This window comes from Equus asinus, chromosome 21 (genome assembly GCF_041296235.1).
Source record: "Equus asinus isolate D_3611 breed Donkey chromosome 21, EquAss-T2T_v2, whole genome shotgun sequence".
Taxonomy (NCBI): domain Eukaryota; kingdom Metazoa; phylum Chordata; class Mammalia; order Perissodactyla; family Equidae; genus Equus; species Equus asinus.
Window position 1 is genome coordinate 20,766,567 of NC_091810.1, and position 26,861 is coordinate 20,793,427.

The following is a 26,861-nucleotide window of genomic DNA, read 5'->3' on the forward strand; positions in this document are numbered from 1 at the left end:
CCTCCCAAATTGTTTCACATTAGCCAGGAAGGACTGGGTTTGACATTAACGATAAAAATAAATTGCATTGTTTCTCCATGCTAGTGGTTTGCCTTTGTTGATTATATTGGTCTGTGACTGGGTGTATAAGGTATATTCACCTAGAAAAGTTCCTCCCTCTTTCAATGCGTACATACACACACCCGTCTTTCCTCTACCTCCAATTCCCACCTCACACCACTTTGAGCACAGTCCTGGAGCTTGTCTTTACTTTTCCATCTGTCTGTCTCCATGTCTCTTTATTTTCTGTCTTTCTCTTTCTCTCTCTCTTTCTTCCTTCATGCATCTCTCTCTCTCTCAGTATCTCTCTCCATCTGCCCATCAGTAGCTATCCTCCATGCCTCCTGGCCCCTGACCTTGCTCTCTCAACCTCCATCAGTCACCCTATCTTCCAGAACTCAGTGTCAGTCTCTGCCCCTAAATGTCTTTACTTCTCCTCAACATCTCTTCCTTTCTTCCTTGATACACAGTGCTCAGTCAAACCTCATTATCTAATGATATGGACATTAACTAAAAAAAATGTCACCCGGAAACACCTTTAACTTTAAGCTCTTTAAAGGAAAAATGCTAGTCACTTACTATGATGTGTCACTATCTGCAGTTAAAAAGAATATAATAATAACTTACTTGCAGTTACATCTAATAAGTTCTCAAGACAAAATTAGACCAACACTGACAGAAAGGAGACTCCTATCCAATAATTACCATCTGAATTTTTAAGTAGGCTTCCTTGTATGAAATCACTTTATTAGCTGTTGTTTCCTATTCAAAAAAAGTGACCTTTTTTTTTTTTGCCTATTGTTGTTCAACAGTTGCGGCACCCTTAATTACTGTAGTTGTCACTTAAATCTAAGTCCAAAGCTCTTTTCACTTTACTAAGAATCAGGTGGCGCTCATGCTTTTGGGAGAATAGAAGGGGTAGTTTATTTTCTAGACTAATGAAGTAGAGAGAAAGCCCAGAAACCCCCAAAGTTTTCATTGCTATATTATTTGGAAGAATAAAAGTATCTCTATTACTTTTTTTAATGCTACCAATATTTAAATGATTCAATATGTGGAGATTCTTGTAGAAATGCTCTTCTGAAATAAATCACATTTGATTAGAATGGTTATTTCAATACTATGTAGATTCATAGTATTGAATATACAGAATTCTGGAGGATTCTGAAAAGGCATAGAATGAGGCAGATGGCCTACAAGACAATACTTGGTTTCCTTCAAGCATTGAATCCTCTTCTCCTCCCTTCCTGGTCACTGGGAAAATAACTAGGTAGCCTGACGGGGGAAATTCTGGTCTGCTAAGTGAGGAGAGGAATTGTATGTTGGAAAAGCAAGACCCAGCTGATATATACTATTAGGAGCTAGGAGAGTATATTTGGAAGCAGATCCTCAGGGTGCTGGCTGGGTCAAGGGAGAAGGGGCTAGAATATAAAGCTGGGCCAGAGAGAATTTGCTGACATGGGGTACTCACCTAGGACTCCATATTTAACACCTTGACAAAGATTCTAGGGATTGATGCTTACAGTGTTGGCATGGCTCTTGGAAGTCGAGACGCCAAAATGCAGTAGCAGAGAGTGGAAGCAGAGAGAAAGATCCTCAGAGAAAAAAAGACTTGCTAGAATGTGTCTGCTAAGACCAGGAAACCCAGTGACCGACCATGTTCCTCAAGGGAGCCTGGAGGACACTCCCTTTACCCTGGTGACAAGGAATATGCTGCTGAGAGGAATCTATACTCACTGAGAAGGTCAACAGAGGGTGTTCTTCATGAATTGCGACTGATAGCAGCAGACATTGTTACAGAAAACCGGGCTCGAGTCAGCTGTCCTAACAAAACGTCATGATCTTTTGCCCAGTTTCTAGACTCAGAACTCACTGACTGAAGGAAACGCCAATTTCCCGTGGGTAGGACCCTGCAATATTATAAATGAAGAGAGAAGTGATTCTCCTGCTTCTTCCTTAAAGGAACCGATGCTGCTTACTTCAAAAACAAGGGAAAGGGGAGTAACTAGATTTCTCAAGGGCTCCTTTTATACAGGGTTTGAGTTGAAGCTCATACCCAGGAAGGGAGGGAAAGCACCGCCGTGACGACCATTCTCCTGAAATACATGAAAATAGGAGCTATGGATCAGGTAATAAATGGAGTCTTGGCCCAGGTTTGTCTCACGTGTGGTCTGTAAACCCACGTGGTAGTGGTGGTTCCTAATATATAATTGGAAGGAACTGTCCTGCCTCTGGGGAGGGGCATGAGAGATTAATGCCACCCTTAAAGATTTAAAGGATGCAAAGGTGACAATACCCATCATATCTCCTTTCGTTTTACTTGTTTGGCCCTTGCAAAACCAGCATAATCAGGGCAGATGACAGTTGACTGCTGCAAAAACTAAACCAAGTTGTAGTTCAAATTGCAGCTGTTGCCTCTGATGTGACTGTCATATTAGAGCAGATTAATAAAACTGGTACGTGGTATGTGGCTACTGATCTGGGAAATTCGTTTGTTTTTTAATCCCCTAACACCTAAAAGGAAAGAGTGTCAAAAGCAGTCTGCTTTCACATGTGAGGGACAACAGTATACATTAATATTGCCCAGGGTTATGATAATTTTCTGACCCTCAGCCACAGTATATTTCAACATTGTCAACATTCTATCTAAAATAAAATGAGGTCACTATACTAATGATATGTTAATCAGACATGTTGAGCAATAAGCGGCAAGTACTCCAGATGACTTAGTAAGAAGACGTGCACCAGATCGTGAGAAACACACATTACAAAGATTGACAGTCCTGCTATGTCAGTAAAGTGTTAGGGGAATTTAGTAGTTTGGGATAGTCAAGACCAACTCTTCAAAGTAAGAAAACAGCTATTGTGTCTTGCCCTCTCTTACTCCTATAAAGGATTCACAATGTATCATGCTGTAGACTGAATATTTGTGTCCCCTCAAATTTTTATATGTTAAATCCTAATGCACAATGTGATGGTATTTCTAGGTGGGGACTTGGGGAGGGATGAGATTAGCTCCTTTATTAAAAAAAAAACCCCAGAGAACTCCCTCACCCCTTCCTCCATGTGAGGACATAGCAAAAAGATGGTCAACTGTGAAGAAGTGGGCCCTCACCAGACACCAAACTTGCCAGTGCCTTGGTCTTGGACTTCCAGGATCCAAAATTCTAAGAAATAAATGTCTGTTGTTCATAAGCCAGCCAATCGATGGTATTCTGCTATAGCAGCTCAAATGGACTAAGATACGTGATAGGTTGCTAATAATCCACAGCTCATTCCCTTCTCCTTTGCTAAACAGAAGCTGCGTCCATGAAGTTATTTATACCTCCTTCTTAGGGGCAGCCTGAAGCTAGTAAGTGATTGATCCTGGAATGCAAATGTCCATCCCTCTTGCTTTGTAGTGGGACCAGTTCTCTGGGCTAATTCATGCTCCAGAGATTTCCATGAGATCAGGCTGAATCTAGATTCCAGTGGTGGCCATGTCCTTACTTAGTGCCTTCCCCTGTCCTACCCTGCTTTCCTCACTCCTTTCTCCTGTGAGCACTCCCTCAGGAAAAGTAAGTATCAGAATCCCTGACTTAAGCTCTGTTTCTAAAGAACTCAGTCTAAGATGATGGAGCCATTAAAATGGGCACATTCCTAACATCCAAAGGACACTTTCAGCACTTTCCAAAGCTCCTATTTTCAAATACAATGATAAATTTTATACACCAACTGGTAAATCCCCCCTTCACTAAATAGAGTATAAAATAGTGGTTAAGAAAAAAGTGTTAGGAAAAAGTTGGGTCTTGTGGGAAAATCCCAGTTTCAGCAGATACTATATGGTGTAACCTTGGGCAAGCTATCCAATCTAAGCAAACATTTTTTCTTCTACAAGATGTGGATAAAAACAGTTCTTACTTTCAAGATTGCATTTCATCATACCTGGCATATCACAAGTTTTTAACAGAAGTTCACCAGTAACATCACTCTTGTTATAATCATCATCATCACCATCATCATCATTATGGCAAATGGTTCCAAATAATTATCTAATCGTCCTATCCATAGAGGGGAAAAAACCCCGAAACCTCCATATACTCCTTTTCTTTATTACTTACACAGCTAATTTCAAGGGAATACTGTTTTTATTTCACTATTGACTATGCCCTTAATATTCTTGGGTATTTCTTGGAATCAAACACTAATTTGCTGGAGGCAATTCACATTGACATTGACAGATGGAGGCCAGATATAACCTAACCATAGCATAAGTCACCAGCATCTGCAGAATGATGTTAATAGTTGAAACAATCAATTCAAGACAAGAACATTTTTGGGAATCCCATGCTACCGAAAAGTATTGGATAAGTGTCAACATGCTGTGCATCACTTGGCTTATATACAAGAAATTCCATAAAACCTTTTAAAAACATCAGACAGAAATTTTTAATGCTCAATTTATTCCTAAAAAGCAAATTCCCTGAGGTTGGAATAAATTAGTGCTCTAAATGTCAGTGTCAGAGTGATTGGCTTTTCGCAAACTGGTATTTGATTTAGAAAAACAACTGCTACAAACCCGAGTGTTAAACTATGTACCAAAATAGGAAAAGAGAAATTCTATCCCACTATGATTTGTTGTGTAAAGACAGAAGAAAAATATAGCAGAGAGATTGTAAATCACAAAAATGTTATTTGTTTCCTAAGAAAGAAAATTGTATGATTAATCACTCTAGTTTTGGGGACTGGTCAGAGGTTGGTTTCTATATTCATCAAACTGACCAAATAATTGAACTCACTACTTAACATATATTGCTATGTATACACACAGGTCATGAGGCAATTAAGTTTATGGGCAGAACTACAAATAGAAATCTCGTCCAAATTTAAAAACTGTTGGTATCATCATTAATCTCAGAACCTCATGAACTCTATAATATTTGTGTGACAACTCAGGTTTAGATCATAAATAATTCTCTTCTAACACTCCCTGCATTATATAGCCATATTGTTCTGCATTCTCTGACTTCCCCACTGCCTTCCATCCTTATATATCTATTGCTTTTCTTTGTGATTTTTCTTTATGACTGCATCTGAAGCTCACTAAGAGGGCTCAATGGCAGTCAGATATAAGATGATTGAAAAAAGCACCAGGAAACTTTGTTAAAATGGTATGGTAGCTGAAAAATCTATAAGAATATGAGTTTACCCAGTAAGACATGTTATTCAAGAAGTAATAAAAGATAACAGGGATATTTGTGTCTTAGACAGTCTTTCAGCTTGGAATCCAAAGTGTCAGAAATTACATGGGCAGAGCACCATAAAACAAATGCTTATGATGTATCAATGAATAAACACATTGTGGTGTGTTCACACAATGGAATATTACATATCAATGAAAAGAAGAAACTACTGTTGTATGGAATAGTAAGGATCCACTTCTAAAACATTACATCAAGTGAAAGAAATCAGACACACACTCACATGCACACACACTCTGCATGATTCCATACCTCATGTACAATTCTAGGAAGTTCAAAAATAGACAAAACTGATCGACTGTGAGAAAAACAAATAATTCTACTTGTATGAAGTCAAAGAGAAGACGGCATTAACCTCCTTGAGGATGAGAGGATTGGTGACAGGAAATGGACGCAAGAGAATTTGTCTAGTGTGATGGAACTATCTTATGTCTTGAATTGTGTAGTGGTTACTTCAGTGTACAAATATGTAAAAAGTCACTGAGTAGTGTATTTAAGATTTACATATTCTAATCTATGCAAATTATACTCCAATAAAAAGGTTTAAAAATAAAATTAAAATAAAAAACAAGGAAACAGAATATGAGAACTAAATCAGTTTTTAAATCAGGAAATGCATCTAAAGAACAGTAAGAAAACAAGAATGGTGTATTATAGTTCAATTTTTTCTGTAGCCAGGATAAGTTAAGGAAGTTTGTTGTCTTTTTGTAAAATTTACTAGCAGCTTCAAGCTGGCTGGGCCTAAATCCTTTTAAATAGCAAGTCAGTTTTGGACACTTTTGCTCCACCATAGGCATTCTGGTTTTCTTAGGATAAATTCTGGGGTCCATTAGAAATCTAAGAAAAACTAATCTCTGCTCTAGAATCAATATTCCAAAGGTTCAGATCGGTCCATTTTGCTACAGGTCTTCAAGATATCATGTCAAGGGGGCTGTTTCTGTTTCTTTTCATTTTTTTTGAGGAAGATTAGCCCTGAGCTAACATCTGTGCCCATCCTCCTCTTTTTGCTGAGGAAGAGTGGCCCTGAGCTGACGTCTGTGCCCATCCTCCTCCACTTTATATGTGGGATGCTGCCACAGCATGGCTTGCTAAGAGATGGGTAGGTCAGCACCCTGGATCTGAAGCAGTGAACCCCAGGCCACCGAAGCTGAATGTGTGAACTTAATGGCTGCACTACTGGGTCAGCCCCAGGGATGCTGTTTTTGATTTGGTCTCTGCCAATCTCTCTATCACTCATCTCAAGTCCTCCACACACCCTAGTTTGTTCTCACATATTGACATACCGTTTGCTACTTTTGGCCCTTTCTTAATGCTGTCCTCACTAAATGGAACCCCTCCACTCCTTATTTAATAATCAACTACTATTAGTTTTTTAAGGATTAACTCTACTCTCACCTACTATTGTCAGTTAATGCCTCTACCTATCAGTTTTCACACAACGCCCTGGGCTTATCTCTATTATCATAATTCATCCTCTGACATTATTATGGTCTGATATTTTTTGTCTTATTCCTCAAATACACCATGAGTTCCTTTAATATAGGGATGGTATCTTATCTCTTATTCCTAGAACCTATCAGAATTTGTGGGCTGTACTCAACTAGAGTTTGTTGAAGATATGTTAAATGAAGGGACTTCAAAAACTCACACAGGTTGGGAACACCCAATGTCTTGTGCCAAAACCTCCTAAAATCCAACAAGACAAACTGATACTTTTTTATCTGAATTGTGAATTTTAAGAAAAAGCCCTCAGCTCTTTTTGCAACATTAAAGAGGATGGAGCATTAGGGGTTAGGTAGGTAATTTTCTGAGTCAAATTACAAATAGCACACTAGACTGAGGGCTCAGGAAACAGTGTGCAAAATATCCTCTTTTACAATGGACTGAGGAAAAAATTCCATTTAAAATTAGAAGCAGATATTTTAACTTTAAAAGTCCAATTAACCTAAGAGCACACACCTAATATCATGAGTATACTGAGCCTGAAAAACCCCATTTCTGATCCAGAGGGTTTTTTTTCCCTCTTATCCAAATGAGGAGAGATTAACAAGCATCTAACTTTTGCTAAAGAACATTAACGAAGCCCCTTCAACCTCTCCATTTTTATAAACGATTTTTCTTCCAGACATCCATTTGGTTAACTTAATGGCCCTTTAAATTCTCACTACTGCTTTGCTTTCATAGTCAGCCCTGCATTTGATAGTTTCAAGGGCTTCTTACTGTTCACACTCAGTCCAAGCTAATTACACTTTTGAACTGCCCTAGGTGCAGCTCTTCACAGCCCATAGGTAAGTTCGTGGTCATCCTGTTTGAGGACCTACTGCTGGCAAAGAAGGGAAGCCTCTGTCTCAGTCTCTATTTAACTGCCTTCTTCCGGGCAATGGACCAAGTCAACACTCTCCTAAACGGGGAAAACAGATAAAAACTGTTTCCTTTTCCTTGTGGTAAGGAAATAAATAGCCATTGTTCTGAAAAGAGAAGAAAAGTAGTTTTGGACAGGTCCATTTCAAGGATAGGGCTTTTCAACGTGGTGAGATCTTTGTGAGTTTTCCCTCCCTTCTTACTTAATTTGTGTATTTTTTCCTTTCTTTCAGCTTCCGATTTTAGACTTCACCTCTCCCTGGTTCCCTTTCTTGTTTTTCTTCTTCTTCAACCTCTCCTCTAACAATTTCATTGTTTTCTATGTGCCCTCTACTTGGAAAAAAACAAGATGGGTATCTTCAAAAATTTTTGCAATCTATTTTACTCCTGTTCCCAGGCTTCACTATAATTTTGATTTCATCTCTTTATTCTCTTACCTGTTCTTCTTGAGAGCAGTGTTTCTAGTTCTTTTTGTCTACATCACACACACACAAACACACACACACTTTTTTTGGCAATAGATAACCAGAGAACACTAGGATTATAAACATTCTCAATAATCCTTTAATCCTACCCACTCAATTTTCTATATAAGAAAACTGGAGTGGCAGAAAACATATTTTCCCATACCTACTTAGCACCCTAGCTAGTTGGTGACACAACACAAGAACTGATGTTGATTAGCTCCCTATCCAAATCCACTGTCTCGGTATCTAGCAATATAGTTGGTGGGGATTATATCATACATACACACACACACACACATTTTCTGTATGCCAAAATACAAATAAGCACAACTATATGAAACAAATGCCTACAACTAAACTCATCATGTCGTTAAGACAGTAAATACCTGCCTTGTTAAGTTCCTCCCAGGGTTTTCCTCTGTCTATATGTTGTGACATGACTTTATATGCAAAATTAGCTCGATATTCTGGAAACAGGATTATTATCTGTCCTATATGTTTATGTCCTTTTGCCATTTCCAACGGCACATCCTTTGAAGGTACTCACAAGATATAGGTGACCACATCCTCCTTCCTCAAGGTCTGTGGTATAAAAATGGGGGAGAGTTTTGTGGGAGTTCTGGGGGATGATATTTATTAACTATAGACACACTTCTCCAATACTCTTAAACTTACTTCAAGCAGGCTTTTGAAAAACGCCACTCAAATGTAACAACTTGTCAAAACCCACCAATGAACTCCACATTGGCAAACTCAACTGTCAATTCTCAGTACTTCTACCTGACTAAGCAGCAGTATTTTGATGAAATCCCTCCACTCTGAAACATTTTCTTGACCTAGGTTCCAAGAAATCATGTCATTTTTATCCTACCTCACTGGTCAATCTAATTTCTTCTCTTCCCAGCCTCTCAATGTCAGAATGTTCTATCAATCACCCTTTGGTCCTCTATTATTCTCCATAATACTTCTTTAAATACCACATATATTTCAATGACTCCATGAAATTAAATTTTGTTTCTAGAAGCCTCTCTAAAATTCGTGATTCATATTCCTAATTGCCTACTTCATATCTCTACTTGGAATGTCTAATAATATCTCCATTTCCGTACATCCCAAGTTGACATTGTTGTTTGTTCTCCTAAAACCTGCTTTACTGACAGCTTTCCCCATCTCAGCTGATAACACTCAAGTAAAGAACTTCGCAATAATTCTTGACTTTTCTTTTTTTCTGTCCTAAATCCTATTGGCTTTATTTTCAAATTATATTTTAAATCCAAACACTTCTCATTATCTTCACTACTACCACTCTGATTCACCCTACTCTCATCTCTCACCTAGATTATTGTAATAGCATCACATCCAGTCTCTTAGACTTCATCCTTGTTCCTCTATATTCAACCTAACAGCCAATATTGTCCTTTAATATGTAGAAGTGATTGTGTTATTCCTGTGCTCAAACTCTGCAAAGGCCTTCTACGTTACTTATAATAAATTACGAAGTCTTTACAATGGCCTGCAAGGTCCTTTGTGATCTGACTCTCCCATTACCTCTTGGCTTAATCTCTTTATTTCTCACCCTGTTCCAGCCCAATCAGATTCCTTGTTCCTCACATACCCCAGGCATGCTCTTGCCCCAGGACCTTTGCACTGCTTTCTATGCTCCTAACATTCTTCTCCAGATATATACTTGGATAGTCCCTTCACTTCTTTAAATTATTTGTCAAAAGTCACCTTCTCAATGAAGCCTACTCTGGCCATTCTATTTAAAACTGCAACACCCCAATCACCATTGATGATCACTCTTATTTGCTCTACTTTTTCTTACTTTATAGCACTTGCCAAGAGTGATGTCATCAAAATTGCAGCTCCAAAGTCTTTCCTTCCACAGAAATATTAAAAAAGCAATCAGAAAATGTCAAAACAAATTTTGTTAGAACTCTGGAAAACAGTAAAAGATTTACAGTAACCAAGTGAATGCTGAATCAAGAAAAAAGCAACTTGAAAACGGTAGGAAAGCTTTGTGGCATTTTTATTTGCTTTTATTCCACCACCTCTCTATCTCAATGAGAAAACCTGAAGACTACAGCCCATGTTCCAAGGGTGAGACCCTAGTACTTGCTTCTTGGGAGATAGCAGAGCAGACTTCATTAGAAAAGTGTTACGTTTCTGTATTCTAACCTTCCTGAGATGACCTGAGGATTAAAACAACATACTTGTGGTGCTGACACAGTGGTGTAGTGGTTAGGTTTGCACGCTTTACTTCAGCAGCCTGGGATTCACAGGTTTGGATCCCTGGTGCAGACCTACACACTGTTGATCAAGCCATGCTGTAGTGGCATCCCGCATACAAGATAGAGGAATATTGGCACAGATCTTAGCTCAGAGACAATCTTCTTCAAGCAAAAAGAGGAAGATTGGCAATAGCTGTTAGTTCAGGGCAAGTATTCCTCACCAAAAACAACAACAAAAAAAAACAGATCGACATATTTGTCTCTGTTTTGCCTAAGTTGGAACTCATTCAGAGTGGAAAAGAGGCAAGCACTGTTGACAAACATTATAAGGTGAAAGGTGAATGAAAAACACAAACCACCTGGAGCAAAAGATTATGATTGAAACACACAATAGACAGCCTAAAGTCTAGGAGGAAAATCTGAAAAGAGAGTTTCTTTGGGAAATTAGGACATTCAACTCTGCCAACACATACCTAGGGCAGGATGGATGCTCAGAAAAGACCTGAGGAGCTCATAACCTCTCTTCTTTGGCTAATCTCTAGGCTCAGCATAAGCAGTAAATGAAGGCTAAGGTAGAATTGTAAAGAGCCTGGTCAAGTGTTGAAGGAGTGCACTAGAATAGAGACAATCCACAAAGACTGAGTGTTATGTGTTGATCTGAGTCCCCATCAAAATTTGTATGTTGAAGTCCTAACCTCTAGTACCTCAAATGTGACCTTATTTGGAAATAGGGCCATTACAGATGTACTTAGTTAAGTTGAGGTTTATAGGGTGGGCCCTAATCCAATATAACTATTATTCTTATACAAAGGGAAAATTGGGCCAGAGAGACAGGGAGAATGCATAGGGAGAATATCAGGTGAAGATGAAGGCAAGCCAAGGAACACCGAAGATTTCCTGAAAATCATCAAAGTCTAGACAAGAGACATGAAACAGATTTTCTCTCACAGCCCTGGGTGGTGGTGGAGATGAATACACGCATAGCACAGAGGATTTTTATGGCAGTGAATATACTCTGTATTATCTTTTAATGATGAATACATTTCATTATACATTTGCCCCAACCCATAGAATGTAGAATACCAAGAGTGAATCCTAACGTAAACTATGGACTTTGGGTGACTATGATGTGTCAATGTAGGCTCATCCTTGGTAAAAAAAAAAAAAGTACCACTCTGGTGAGTGACGTTAATAATAGGAGATGCTATTCATGTGTGGGTTAAGGGGTATGTGGGAAATCTCTCTCTCTCTCAATTTTGTTGTAAACTCAAAATCTAAACTTCTAAAAAAGAAGTCTTAAAAATAGCATTATTTTGTAAATTCCATTCATTCAACAAATATTTTTTGAGAGCCTATAATTTTACAGGCATTATTTAAGTGCTGGGTATACAGACGTGAATAAGATGGATATATCATTAAGGATATCTTAGGCTACATGTAACAAAATATCTAGGTTGAGAGTGGCTTAAAGATAAATGGCAATCTTTCTCACATAAGACGAAATTCTGAGGTAGATGGTTCCAGGATTGGTTCAACAATTTAAGCAAATCATTATGGGCCCAGGCTTTTCCATATGTCTTCTCTGCTTTCCTCTGTTGTTGGCCTTCTCTCCCTTAATTGCTAAGATGACTGCAATAGCTCCAAGTGTCCTGTCCTCACAAGATAACATGACACAGATAGGAAAAGAGGAAGGCAGAGGTTTTCCTTCTGGTGGGAAAGGTGGCCACATACCTTGGTTTGCCTGGGACAATCTCATTTTACTCCATCTTTTACTTCTGGTGTCCTGGATTGGCTAACAAGTCATGTAGATGCTTCAGCAACATGACTCTTTTTTTCCAAGGGAGGAAAATATTTCCAAGAAGCTCCTTCAGAAAATGTCCTCATGGGTCCCAGTGGTTGGGATTAAGTCATCTGCTCATCCTCAACTCCAGGGAAGTTACGCTAACTGAGAATTTGACATTTTCAAACTTCATAGCAGGAGGCGGCTTCTGCTAACCAAAAAGAAGTGTGAAAGAATGGCTGTTGGGTGAACAGTCGAAAGTTGCTTGCAGGACTAAGTGGCATCATGTTGTCTACGTCCTCCAAAGCCTCACAGACACTTTCCACATGGCTCATGCAGAGCATCTACTTAAGGGTGTCATACGCATTTGTTCTCATGAGCAAGCCTACTGAGTAACTTCCTATTTTCTAGGAATCACTGTTTACCTCTGGGCATCTTCTGGGCACAGTGGCACTGCCAGGGCTCTGCCAAACACCATGTTTTTTACTGACACTGAAATCCCCAGCTTTTGCATTGCTGCCAAGGCACTACTCCTGGTGTCAAAGCTGTTCAGATGTCTAGGGCAAAGTAGGGGAGAATATCACTCTCTTCACATGTTGCACTGTTAGAAAGTTCCAAAGCATTGCTGTTAGTGTCCTAAAAGCTGACAAAGGCTTTAGTCAATTGGAGCTTAAGGTAGACATGAATTAGGTTCACCAATATTCGGCTCACCTTTTTTGCCATGCACAAGCTCCCTTGAAGAGAAAACTTGCTTTGACTTGCTTTGGCCAATGAAATGGAAGTAGAAATAATGTGCATCCTTTCCAGATAAAAGCATTTAAGAACTGTATGTGAATCTGCCACTCTCTTTTTTGGAATGTCACACAGAATGCATTGATATCCAGGCACCATAAAAGAGAAACAGCCTAGAAAGCTGAACAAATATATAGAGGCCAACTGTCCTGGAATGTCTCTGGAGCCACTGCAGATTTTACATGGACAAGCAACATTTGTTTGTTGTGTTAGTCTGTTGAGAGTTTATTTGTTATCACAGTGTAGCTTAGTCTGTTTTGACTAAGATCCATTTTTATGAATAATCTGCCTGTACCCTATGGAATTCATGTATGAATTCAGGCTCATATTGTCATCCTTTCTTTAGAAGGAGTTCTCTCTTAAGGTTTTGTCAATTCTCAAACAATTACCTTTCTGGAGGGTGATCTGACAGTTCATTTGCATTTCCTAGGTATATCTAAATCTGTCACTTCAATTCTAGTTAGTATTCCCCTGATGTATAAATATAATAAGTGATTATATGTGAAACTACTTCATAAGCAGACTAGACTCTGTATGCCTGAGAGGATGAGATTAGGAACGAGGCTGAGGTGATGAGGGCAGGAATGCTTCAAAGGGTACATGAGCCTTATGGTGGGGCCTGAAGGATGTATACATTTCATGGGAGAGGGAGAAAGAAGAGAGAAAAAGCAAGAGAGGGACGTCTCTGTGAGGTAAATAGCACATGGAAATGATGTAATGCAGATAAGACAAAAGGTCGAAAGAAATGCCTAGAAGGAGATCCTAATTTTCAACCATATTTATTAAGTTATTTGTTACAAGTGGCAGAAACAGGAGTCTGTAAGTTTGTAGAGATGAGAAGTCCAGATCCAGACTTCAGCTTCAGGAGGGCTCAGGAAGGTCAGCGCTGTCTTTGGATTTGATGTTTTCCTCTTCAGCATTCAGGTCTCTGATGTTTTCATGCAGACTCTCTTTATGAAAGTGGACTCCAGAAGCTCTGAGTTCATACTCTTTCAACTTAGTAACTTTGAGAGAGAGAGTGTGTCTTTCTTGAATGTTGTAGTAAAGCTTTAGGGATTAGATAACACAACCATGGTCTGCCTTGGGTCATGTCCTAGCTCTGAAACAATCTTCATTCTGGCCAGGAGTGTGATATGAGCTCTTTGCCTGCTCCCAGAGCAAAGGGTTTGAATGAGCCTCACCTGAACCACAGTGTCTGACAGTAGATTGTGGGGTTCCCCAGGTGAAAATGTGGGGGCTGTAATAAGAGGAGGGAATGGATGCTGGGTAGGCCGACATAACAGATAATCCTTCCTAGAATGTTCCTCCTAGAAGAGACCTTAGGGGTAATCTAGTTGAAACCTTTCATCTACAGGTGAGAAAATGAAGCCCTAGAAAGGGAAAGCCGGAATGAAAGTATATTGGAAACTTTATAATTAAATATGATTGGGACCCAAAATTGATCAGTTAATCAAAAATTTCTATCTTAGCAACGAATTATTAAAAATACATAAATGCATTAAATCTTTTGACTCAAAAGCCACACACACATGCATACACACATATAGAGAGAGAAGGAGAGAGTGACTTGTCAATTTTCTGATGTGGGAGCAAGGTATTTTTTTGTGAATATGCCTTGTCCAATTGGCCCCTCTCTCATAATCCTGAAAAGAAATCAACTATAATAAAATTCAGTTTTGTGGTCTTTAAAGTGAAATGGAAACTCAAAGTAAGTTAATCTAAGTGCACTATTTTTCTAGTGTTTATGATTTCTTTGCAAAATTTACTATTGTGCTACCCACGACTAACTGTGACAAACTTTTACCAAATCTCTCCAAAGAATTCAAATTTATTTTCTTTGAAATAGCCTCTCTCTCTCTCTTTTACTCTCTCTCTCTCTATTTACTTCACTAGTTTATATAATTTTTGATTTCGTTAAATAATTATGGTAACATATATTACTGGAGTAAATAGATTTAGAATAGCTAGTTCTTGGTAGCCAAAAATTCAATCAGTGGGACACACTAGAGACCAGATTATTAGCTGTGAGTGTTCAGTGCACAGGGGCATCAGACAGTATATCTTGCAAACAGAATGGATATTTTCTTGTTGGTTTATGTATTTGCTGTTTAGGAAATGATTGGTGACCAGTTAAGTGAAGTCAGTTAAGAGAGCATCTATCCTGTAAGACAGGAGAGAGAATGGCTCAAAATTTGGGACTTTATACATAGAAAGCAACTCAAAGTTAATTGTTCTCAGATCTCCTTAGGTATCTAGGTAGCAAATTTTTCTGTTTTCATTTCTTACCCATTGCTCAAGGCCAATAATCTCCACTTTAAACATCACAAAATTAAAAATAAGATGGTGTTATTCTTCACACAGATATTCTTCTCACCCTGCGATCTGTGCGCCCTCCCTTCCTCAGTCCGTCCTATTAGCAGAAGCAGTACAGGCTGGAAAGGAAGTTCACCTTGGAATGTCTGAGACAAATGGAGGCAGCCTTGTCTGCACTTTCTATTTTCTGTGGAGTCAGAGCTGAGCTTGCCTTGCATGTTTGTAACATCTCAACAAATCACCTAATTGAGCCAGCATGCCAGGCCTCCACAGGAAGTCTCTCCAGATTTGAAAAGAAAGACAAGATGAACAAAGAAGGTCAGAGGTATTCCAAAGGAAAGTAAAAGGAAAATTGTGCAAACCCACTTTTGACATTTTTGGTGAGATCCTGAATTGGAGAGTTATGTGCATCTTTCTACTAAATGTCTTAGAATAAAAGGTCAAAGAGATAAACCTTTTTGATATCATGTTCTTTCTTTTATTTTCCTTTTTTTTTTCTTTTAGGAAGATTAACCCTGACCTAACATCCACCGCCAATCCTTATTTTTGCTGAGGAAGATTGACCCTGAGGTAACATCTGTGCCATATGTGGGACACCTGCCACAGCATGGCTTGATGAGCAATGCATAGGTCCTCACCCAGGATCTGAACTGGTGAACCCTGGGTCACCAAAGTGGAGCGCACAACTCAACTGCTGCACCACTGGGCTGGCCTCTAAACTATTTTGAATGAATATTTCCTTATCCTGAGAAAAACTTCAAATTCACGTAAATATGCAATCCTTTGCATATTCAGGTATTATAGATACATTCAGATATAATAGACAGAAAAGATAAATTCATCTTTTTTAGAACTTACTATGTGCTAGGTCCTCTAGTAAATGCCAAGGGTGCAGAAATAAAGATGGACAACCACAGGGACCCCACAGGCTGTGGGCACCGCCCTCGAGGTTCAGGTTCTAGTGTGGGTGCTGCACGTGAACATGTTGAGTATGATTGGTGTTCACTCTCAAGCGGGCACGTGGCACATTTTGGACCAGGGGAGCAATGAGTTTGGTTTTGCAGGGTAGACTAACTCTTCCTGGGAAAAGCAGGAAGTCTTTTAAAAATATTAATGATTTGATCTACCTTGAAAAATAATTATTTTCCAGATCAATAAGAAATAGGGAAATGGGAGACTTTGGTGGATTTTAGGCAGTGAAAATATCTAATATGAATATGCTCTAGGAATCTAGAAAATGCTATTGAAGCTTGAGCTACTGGCCCGCATCGTCATCCTCCCAATCTTTATTTTGATCTGCATTATATCCTGGCTGCCTGATCTCTCTTCTTCTTCCGATGCATCTCTGTAATTTACAAGCTGGTCTTTAAGGAAATGTGCTTTATAGTAATTATCTTAATATCATATTTTCTTTTGTGTACTCTACTTTATCACCTGTCACTTTCACATTAAGATAGCAACTCCATGAGAGCAGGGACCTGGTTTAGATTGTTACCTGATATATCTCTCAATGTTTAAATCAGTGCCTGATACCCTGCCAGAGTTTATAAACATTTATGAAAGACTCATGAAAGAAATTGACATGATATTGAACATGCAACATCCTAACTGTTCTCTTCTTAAACAAGGTTATAGGTCTGAAAGGCATATATATTGCTTAGTAATACCATAGTGGTTCAAGGCAATATTTCTTTCTTGGCCTTTTCTCCCATTCACCTCGCAAAACCTTGTGACATGTGTGGAACATTCCAGGTTATCAAGGAAGGGAAAAGTAGGGCATATCTAAATTGGAGCCATAAACATTTTAGTTCAGCTTTTCATAGCTTTGATCTTTCTGGTTTTAGGAAAAATAAAGAAAGAATTCATTTTAATCTTGAGTAAAAAAAGTATGAAATAACCAACTTTTTAATGCCATGTTCAGAACACTTTTTGTATTTTCCTACATATATCACAGATTTAATTCAGGAACCAAGCTGTTCTATAGACCCATTTGAAAATCGTCGCCAATAGTCAGAGTCATTATAGTTAGCTTTGAAAATCCACCCTTCATTACACTAACTCCTTAGTGTTAATGATTATGGCAGAGATGAAAAGATGCTGGTCCATGATCCTTGCTGGCTATAATTAGAGGATGCACAGGACACCCCACTCTCACAGAAGCAGAGCACTTTGGAGAGCAAAGAGTTGGAGACGAGTTGGGCATTTTTTGCTCTGTGGACTTGTTGGGGGCTGGAGAGGATGATTGAGAATCCTAGTTACTGGGGCAACAGCAGAGAGAAAAATGCCAGGGATCCCTTGGCTCATTAGACAATGCAGAGAAACTAAAAATTACAGAAGTGTTTTGGCTCAGGAGCCAGAGGAGTGCTGCCAAGTTCTGGAGACATTCTGAGATCTCCTGTGAACACTGGGCAGCCAGCGGGCCCACAGTCCACTGTTGACCTTTCCCGGGCACAGTTCCTATCATCATCAAATTGAAAGAGGGAAGAAAATGACACTCTTAGCTAGAAAATACTCAGGTCCTGTTTTCTATAAATGGAGAATAAATACAGATACAAGATAAAAGAAGATGAATACTACTTTTATGTGTACTCGCTAGCACTTTGACCTAAAATAATTTATTGTTAATTGTTCATGTAGATACAGAGAAGACCAGCCAAAAATTCAGATGTTTGCTGAACATGTTCAAAATACGGATCTAAAGAAAAAATATTGATTATTGATGTTTTTTTCCTGTTTACATTTGTAGGCACAACATTTTACAACACAGTCAAAGATACAGGGATGTAGCAGTATTATGAATATTTAGAGGATGTTCCACCCCAGTAGAGTCCATATGGAACATCCACCAAAAAGGAAAAAGAAAAAATTTAGACAAGAGAGGAAAACTTACTTGCTCATATAGAATATGCTCCATTTATAGTTTCACTTGATATATTTTATAGCTTTGTTCAGAAAACTTGGTGCAATTGAACGCATTTCTTTTTTCACTTTCTTATGAGTGTGACACTGTAAATGCATACCCACAATCTTGATGTTCCATCTTCTATGTTAGTGAATAATTCTTGGATGCTCTTTATAGTAATATAGAAAGCAATATAGCTAGAGAGAAGTCACAACATTTCTGAAAAGCCAAAAGAAAATCCTAATATTTTATCTGGGCAGAAATGAAGAATTTTACATGAAGAGTTGCTGTTCCATCACATTCCAGTAATATTTTTATTGATAAGAACATTTCTCCCCCATTTCATTGTTGGGGACCATGTGTTTTTCCAGTACAATCAGGATGTGGTTTTGTGTCTGATTGAATAACTCTGTGAATCCCTAAATACACATGAAAAAAGTATTTTTTGTTTCCAGAATTTATAAAATGTTTGAGATACTGAGTAATTTCCTAAAATATCTTGAAACTGGGGCTAGTAACCATGGAGTATGGGCTTTCATGTCTTTACGGCGTCTGCAGCTTAAGAAGAGAGGACCTTAGTAGATCCCGTCATGTGTTGCTTTGCTTTGATTCTCACCCAACTCTTACACTTCACCTCTCCATAGAGTCACCTGAGTGAACTTTCTGAACCCCTCTAATCACATCCCACTTGCATCATCAGATGCTATTTAGACTTTCAGAATAAAGTACAAATTCCTTAGTGTAGTTTCCAAGAAACTTCACAGTCTAACTCTGGCCCACTTCTCAGCCATATTTTGTGCCAGGCCCTTATGTGATCTGTGTTTCCCCCATCCATTCAAACATCCAACCATTTAAAAATATGTTTGAGCACCTGCCATATCCAGGCCAAGTTGTAGGTGCTGCGGGTACAATGGTGCATAACAGATACATTTCCAGATAGCGACATGTACAGAGTTCTACACGGTAGGGGATATATAGGATGCTGTAGACGCAATAGAAAATAGCTCCTATCTCAGACTTGGCTGGGGTAGAATGGTCACATGGCTCCCAAGGAAAATTAATATCTAAGCAGAGACCCAAAGGGTAGAAAGGGGTCAAGGAGGCAAATAGTGTAGTGAATGGTACCCTGGGAGAAAGATGCGCTTTCCCAATGTCCTGTAAATGGGAACATTCTTAAAGAACTGGAAGAACTTTAAGATGGCTACAATGAAGGACTGTGCTGCACAACAAACTATTTGCAATTGGCCCATGTGCCCTTCTCCTTGACTCTTCTGTTCCCATCTCCTATGTTGGGAGGAGGGCTCTTCTTCTCCCTGTCTGCCTGATGAGCTCCAAGTCATCACTTCATGTTTCCCCTCCTCTAGGGAGTCTTCCCCAGTCACAACATCACCACCACCATCCACAGCATCTCCTTTGTGCCCCGTGGCATGTATTCCATACAGCGCTTATGCTGATTCTTAAGTTACAAAGTCGTTGGCTATTTTCTAACACTTTCACTCAGTTCTGCGCAGTTTGAGGGCAAGGATTTTGTCCTCATCTTGTTTTTTCAACTCAGCACAGAGCAGGCACACAGTACATACTCAAATTTTTGAGTGAAACAAGTAGAGATAGTTAAAACGCTGCCTTTCATTTTTACAACCCATCCGCAAATGTATTGATCTGCATTGTAAAATAGGAATCTTCTCCAGACATGTATTGGGGAATGAAATTAATTCAAAGCCTCCCACTGAACACATGGGTGACTTGTGGGATCTTATCTCCCCCAGATAACATAGAAAGGGACAAACCACAACTTGGCTTGTTTAAAAAGGCTTACATGGGCCAGGCAGCCTTCTGGGGAGAATAATTAATTAGACAGTAGTGGAGACAGAATGGAAAGAAATGCAAATATTTGATCTTTTTTTGAGTGAGAGGATAGAGTTCTGTTTAATGTTCAAAGCATGTTTTAGGAAATCTTTGGAGAACCAGCCCATCAGAAAAGGAATACAAAACAGGACACCAGTGGAGGAGTTCCTTTCCTTTCCGGTGGCTTCTTTTAGAAATGACTTTTCTTTTCAAATTAAAGGAGAACATAAATTATAATCAGCAACTTTTGTTAGATCAGAAGGATGCCAATAAACGCCCTCTCCTCCTTCTACTTCGCAAAGAGTCTTTGTAGCAGCAAGAAAGGCAACGTGAAAGGAAGGAGTGTCAATTTAGGAAGGCAGGAGAAAGACGAGGAGAGCAAGAACAAACGAGACCCAGGAAGCCAAGGTGAAGGGGTGCCTGAGAGGGGCAGTGTGCTGTGTGATCTTGGCTTCCCTGGGCTGAAAGAGACTCCAAGAGACAATGGGGGAAACAATCCCCGTAGTTACCCTGCTGGGGAAATAATGGATAAGTTACAAAGGCAAATAATCTCTCAGAAACTGCAGCTCACTTACATACGCTTGGATTGTATTATTATTTCACTTCTTATTAATGGTAACGCTCTTCTCTCAGAAAGCTCCTGCGGCATAATGAAAAAAGAATATATGCGAATCCTGATATTATTATGAAAATAACATGATCTCTTCAAAAGAGGAATAGCAACTAAACGAACAGACCAGATATGTGTATTGCACGGCCACAAGTTTAAAGCTATCCCACATAAATTACGTAAAAACAACAAACCCTCAAAGAGACACATGCTTTAGCCACCCTACATAGTACCAATCACTGTCTTAGCATGTCACACTACTGACAAAACTCATACCTTCCACGGTTGCTCGCTTGGGCTGAATGGTGATGGCTCCTTCTGCAATATCTTCATGCTGGTGCAGTGGATTTATTTTGGATCCCCAGCTGTCTGATCCCACCCAAAGAAAATGACCCACTTGGTCAGCTCTTTTGGCTGCTGCAAGGATCTGCCTGTGGAAAGGAACAAGAAAAGGTATATTAATGATAAAGAGCAGCTGTTGAACACTTACATATTAGGAATCAAGCAGAAGAAAAGCAAACTACTATTTCTCAAAATATAATCGATGGCGAAAAAGTAAGCCAAAGGATTTGTATCCTTAATTTATAAAGAAATTTTGTAAACTAGTAACAAAAATCATCAAATTAGCTTGAAGACAACAGGCAAAGAATTATTAAAAGTCAAAGATAAAAGGAGAAATATAAATGACCAATAAGCTAGTCATTCACATACATTAGAAAGGAGGAAAATGTAAATTAGAGCAAGATGTCATATTCACTTCTTGTATTGGCCAAAATGTTTATTTTGCTTTATTTTGTGTTGTGAGTTTTGGCAGGGGGCCGGAGAAATGAGCACTGTTCATTCACTGCTGGTGGTATGTATCGTTTCTGGAAAGCAATATCTCAGTCTAAATGAAAGTCCTTAAATTATTTATTAAAATGAACAGAACTCCATATTAAGCTTGAAAAGTATACAACCTGTATTTATAAATAAAAATAGTATATTAATAAGAAGGGCAAATAAAAGAAAGAAAAAGAGAAGCTAGTTACTCATGGAAAAGTTACTACAGTAATGTTTTGGGAAGGACAGGGGATAGATAAGAGGTAATTGCATCTAAAGAACAGAGAAAGCTACAATTAAAACTCCTTTGGTGGTAATACCACAGGAGAAGTGGTTTGTTTGCCTCTCAGGACTTGGAGGTGGCAGGTAGCACCGAGGTGCATGGGTAAACATAGGAGGATTGGTTGAAAGATTGTATATGACATGGCAATACCCCAGATTTCCTTCTCTTTCTTCCAGGCAAGAAATGGAATGGTAATTTTCTAATAAAATTTTAAGAAATAAGTTCTGATATTGTGAACACCCAAACAGCAGAAGGTTGTGGATTAGAGATGGTGAATTAAATATGAGTGTGCTGGTAAGGGATGGGGTGCAGGAAGAAGTTAAAGTTACCGTAAGAGTTGAAATGGTAAGAAGACCCTCTAGGAAATTTACACTTCTGCTTATGGAATGCTGGAGACGAAGGGTGTGTTGCTCCAAGCAGAAAACAGCTTTTCTGGAAAAATCTGAACCACCCCAGGAAAAAGATCCTACATATTAACATAGAGAGATCCTCTAATGGAATGGCCAATTGGATGCCTAACCAGTCCACTGAGAGCCCTATCAGTTGACAAGCTCTGCCCATGTACATGGAATACTGTAGTGTCTTTCTCAAATAAGAACTGCCAGAAATCACTCATAATTGCAGAAAATTTCCAAAGTAAAATAGAAACTACATAAATTAACAAGGAAAAGGAAACTGGTGTGGGGTGGGGCAGAGAAAATACACACACACACAAAAAAACACTACAATTAAATGATAATTATCATCTCTACGATCAAGAACATGATAGAAACCAACAAGAAATAGCTTTTAGTTATGAAAAATATGAAATTAAAATTATGTAAGGAGAGATAATGAAGAAAGTGAAGAAAATTCTCCAGAAAGCAAAACAACAAAACGGTAGAACATACACAGAAAAAGATTAAGTATCTTAAGGAATAAACCCAAGAATGCCTACATCGAACTAATAGCATTTCCAGGCCAAGTCTACAGGGAAAATAATTTTTTAGATAATATTTTTTAATGAAGAAAAATCCAAGAAATTGAAAGTGTGAGTTTCCAGATTGAAGAGGCTGACTTAGCAAAATAATAGCAAAAAATCAAGCAAGTCACAAAATCTAAGACTTTTGGAAAAAATGACAATATCCTAAAAGTTTCTGAGAGACAATCTGGACACATGGAGAGAAGTAAGAAGCAGAATATCACCAACCTCTCTAGAGCAAAAAACAGAGATGATGGATGATGGAGCGATGCCTCCAAAATTGTGAAGAAAAATTATTTATAATCTAGAATTCTAATATTCAACACACAAAGAATCTTGATACAAATAGAATTAGCATATATGTCCAGTGGATCTTACAAAATTTTCCATCCAAAATTAGAACTTCAAACTCGCTGCAAGCTAGGACTCCTGTAACTCATTAGTCACCATAGCTATTTGCTGTAAATCATCGATGTGCCAAGTGTGAGGTATTTAAAAATAAATATGAGGCCACACCTTACATTCCCAACTACTAATTAAGTGTAGAGGCAGAATAAGAGTATTTTTAGGCATGGAACACAAAAATGTTTTCCTTTAATTTAACCTTTTTTTTGAAAAGTATTGGAGGGTGTGCTCCAGCAAAATGAGGAAAATACACCAGGAATAAAAATGAAAGAGACAGAACAGAAAGAAAAAATTTCTTAAAATGATAGAGACTAGTCTATAAAGTAGAAAGATGGAGATTTCAGGAGGTAAGTGCCCAGGAAAATAATGGAATTCACAGATTATTTTCTCTATGAGCGTATGGGAAAAAATGATAGACCTATGACATTAATAATAGAAATATTAAAGATAACTATGCAAGTAAATAATTTGTCATATTAACTCAATGAAAAAGAAAAAGTTTTCCTCCCAAAATCATATCATATCATAGAAGAAATACTTGAAGCTGTAGTATATAATATTTATATAATAATAATAATGTAAACTCTGATTTTTATTAAATAAAAATCTGACAGAACGATGTAGGGAAGACAGGGGACGTGTAAATGAGCCAAATTTTACCTAAGATGAATTAATAGATAATATTTAAAATTAATCATTACCAAGTTGCAGTAAAGGCACATTGTGCAGATAAGATCAGAAGAAATACCTTAAGGAATTAAGCTAAGTGCTCAAAGAGAACAGGACCAGAGAGCATGGGGGATGGGACAGGAGACTAATGTTTTGCATTGACAGTGTTTTAGTTATATTTTGTTTTTTTAAATATGTACGTTTACTGTTTTCATAAAAACGAACACAGTCAATTATTTATGCTCTTGACTTAGAGATACCACTTGTACTAACCTACCCAAAGGAAATGATCAAACATGCTGTCAAAAACGTCTGTTCATTCCTGGAGATGACCTCAATGCAGAGCAATAGGGAGCTGGTTATTGAAACAACAGTGCATCCAAAGGATGGATTAGAGAGCAATTAAAGCAGACTTAGTTTGATTTCCACAAGGTATTGTTGAAAAAGAAGAGTCAAAATGAAAAAAAACACTTCACAAGATTATTTAATTCTTATACAATGAAAGATGGCCAAAAATTGCCTGAATATATGTATATATACATATACATATAAAGTATATGTATAAAAGTATATATATACTTTATAAAGTTACATGAGATATATAAAGTTGAAAGTATAAAGTCATATGAGAACACAGAAAAATAAGGATAATATGCAATTCATTGTTCACAATAACAGTTTCTTGAGAAAGTGCTGATGAGGTATCAAGAGGATGAAAATGGTGGGGAGAAGCCAAGTAAAACGAGGAAAGAAAGGCAAAACTGACATAAATGCAAAAAGTAAATGCTCACTTTAATATGTCTGTGTCAAAGTATGAATGTATTTAGTAAGATAAATAAGATTAAACCATTTATAAATGCTTATGGTATGAAAAGTAAAATGTGAATTGCAAAAAGTAGGATATAAAACTCTATGTAATCCTGATTCTTTTAGGGAAAACTTATGTATGTTTAGAAAAAAATGATTTTGAACATTAAACAAAAACTTTACTTGTGTTTTTGTTTATCTCTGAGTGTTGAGATTACAAGTTTTATCAGAAATTATTTAAAATTGTTGTTTCTGATTATTCTCTCTACCTTTAATTTTTCTATATAATCAGGGTGCAGAGTAAACTTAAGGGTTCCTTTTATTAAAAAGAAACAACAAAATCTTTTCCATATTTTCCAATGGGTTTACAATAGCCATGTATTACCTCTATAGTCAGAATAAAGTATCTCAGAAAAAAATCCACTGGTCTAAAATCCAAATTACCAGTGTCCATGACAGATTTAGCACTTAGCTTCAAAATCTAGATATTACTCTCTTCTCACTGCTTTTCTCTGACAAAGTATTTGAAGTTAATGTTCTAAGAAATCTCAAAATTTCTCATCTACAGTGTAAATCTTCTGAAAAAAGAAATAGAACATCATAGATTATCAGTACTCTTCAGACATCAGTGTGTTTAAGATCATGCTTTGGAAGAAATTTATATATGCACTTGACTTTTATTTCTGTGCTCTATTACTGCTGTCACTTCCATGAATCACAGAATACAATAATATCCAACACACAAACAAACCTCAATGCAAAAAGAACGAGCATAGCTATTGATCAGATTATATACACTTTCACATCCCAAATGAAACTTCACACTACCTGCAAGTCAAGAGAATGATAACTGATTAGTCACCATAGCTATTTGCAATAAATCTTTTAAGTGCCATGTACAATGTATCCAAACATAAGCACGAAGCCACACCTTATAATGTATTACATGTTCAGAAAATATGGAAAAGATTTGTGGGATGGTTAAAAAGGGTATTAGAGTTGAAAAACAACTGGAGCAAAAAGTCGAGTAATATTTTGAAAACAAAATCTCTTAAAATACTAAAACACAGAATGTAGGAGAAAACTGCCCTAGGATTAGCTTCATTTTGCCAGGAGAGAAATAATACATTTACAGGGGTGATCAGAACAGTTTCAAGGAGAAGGGCACGTTTGAAATAGACCTTGAAGAACAGACACAATTTCAACAGTAGAGAAGACGAGAAAACCACGAGCGAAGGCCGTGATGGAGGAGGGATTAGGACATGTCGGAGGACCAGAGTCATGCATTTCAGGTGGAGAACTGGGTGAGGGGAGGGGTGGTCTAAAGGCTAAACTAGGATCACATTTTAAAGCACGATGAAGTTCAGAGAGAGAAGCCTGTACTTAAATTATTAAATAGTGAGCATTAGACTAGACATTTCACTCATTCATTCATTCACTGCCATTCATTGAGCATCTACTATGTACTGAGCACTGTGGTAGGGATTGAGAATATAAAAGAAAATCAAAAGAGGCATCATCTCTGTCCTATTGAAGCATACAGTCTAATGGAGAATACGGACACTAATTAAATGATCAAACGATGTAAAATTACAGCAGTGACGTAAACTATGAAATTGAGTTATCATGGAGAGCTTGCCAAAGCTACTTTGCTTAGAGAAATCTTCCCTCGGAGAGCAACTCCAGAGACGGTTTGGGATGATGAAGTAGAGGAGGAGAAGCATTCCAGCTAGATGGAAAAGAACGTCCAAAGACCTAGGAGGGAGGAAATACAAATGGCCCCGGTGATGTAGTACACAAAACGTGAGGAAGCATGGACTGAAATAAGACTAGAAAGGTAGGACAAGGCCAGATCATCAAGACCTCAGAAGGGTTTCATTATGTTGATGGGAGAATTGAGGCCTTAAGAAGTTAGGAAGTGGGATGGGGTGGGGAGTGGCTTGCCCAAGGTGAAACAGTGCTCATTTAAGTAGCAAAAAAGCCACAAGTATCCCAACTTCAGGTTTAATAGCATTGCATTTAACAGTTCTGGCACGCACAATCAGATCTTAATACTGGGAAGATGGGGGATTCAGAGTCAGCATATAGGATATGTGCAGAGGGGAGAGACAGCACAGGGAAGCTGGTGATGGTGACAGTGCAATATCCAAGCAGGATATAATAATGGCCTGGACCCTTCAACATTACCCTAATAAAAGATAGTCACCTTCAAGTTAAATGACATATTATTTTGAAGTATAAGACAACGATTTTAAAAACCCACACAGCTTTTTCACATCAGCGAAGGCATAAACTAATACAATCTCTTTGAAAGACAGTTTCCGTCTTTTTTTAAGA

At 38.1% G+C, this 26,861-nt stretch overlaps 1 protein-coding gene across 7 annotated transcripts in view; it reads right to left on the bottom strand.

Moving 5' to 3' along the window:
- Positions 1-26,861, bottom strand: part of GRM7 (glutamate metabotropic receptor 7) — an 822,517-nt gene that overhangs the window by 388,576 nt on the left and 407,080 nt on the right. For all 7 annotated transcript variants that reach the window (XM_044754899.2, XM_044754898.2, XM_070492761.1 and 4 more), the window contains exon 4: positions 20,857-21,011. In XM_044754899.2, the coding sequence (XP_044610834.1) occupies positions 20,857-21,011 (155 nt within the window). The remainder of the gene's footprint in view (positions 1-20,856; positions 21,012-26,861) is intronic.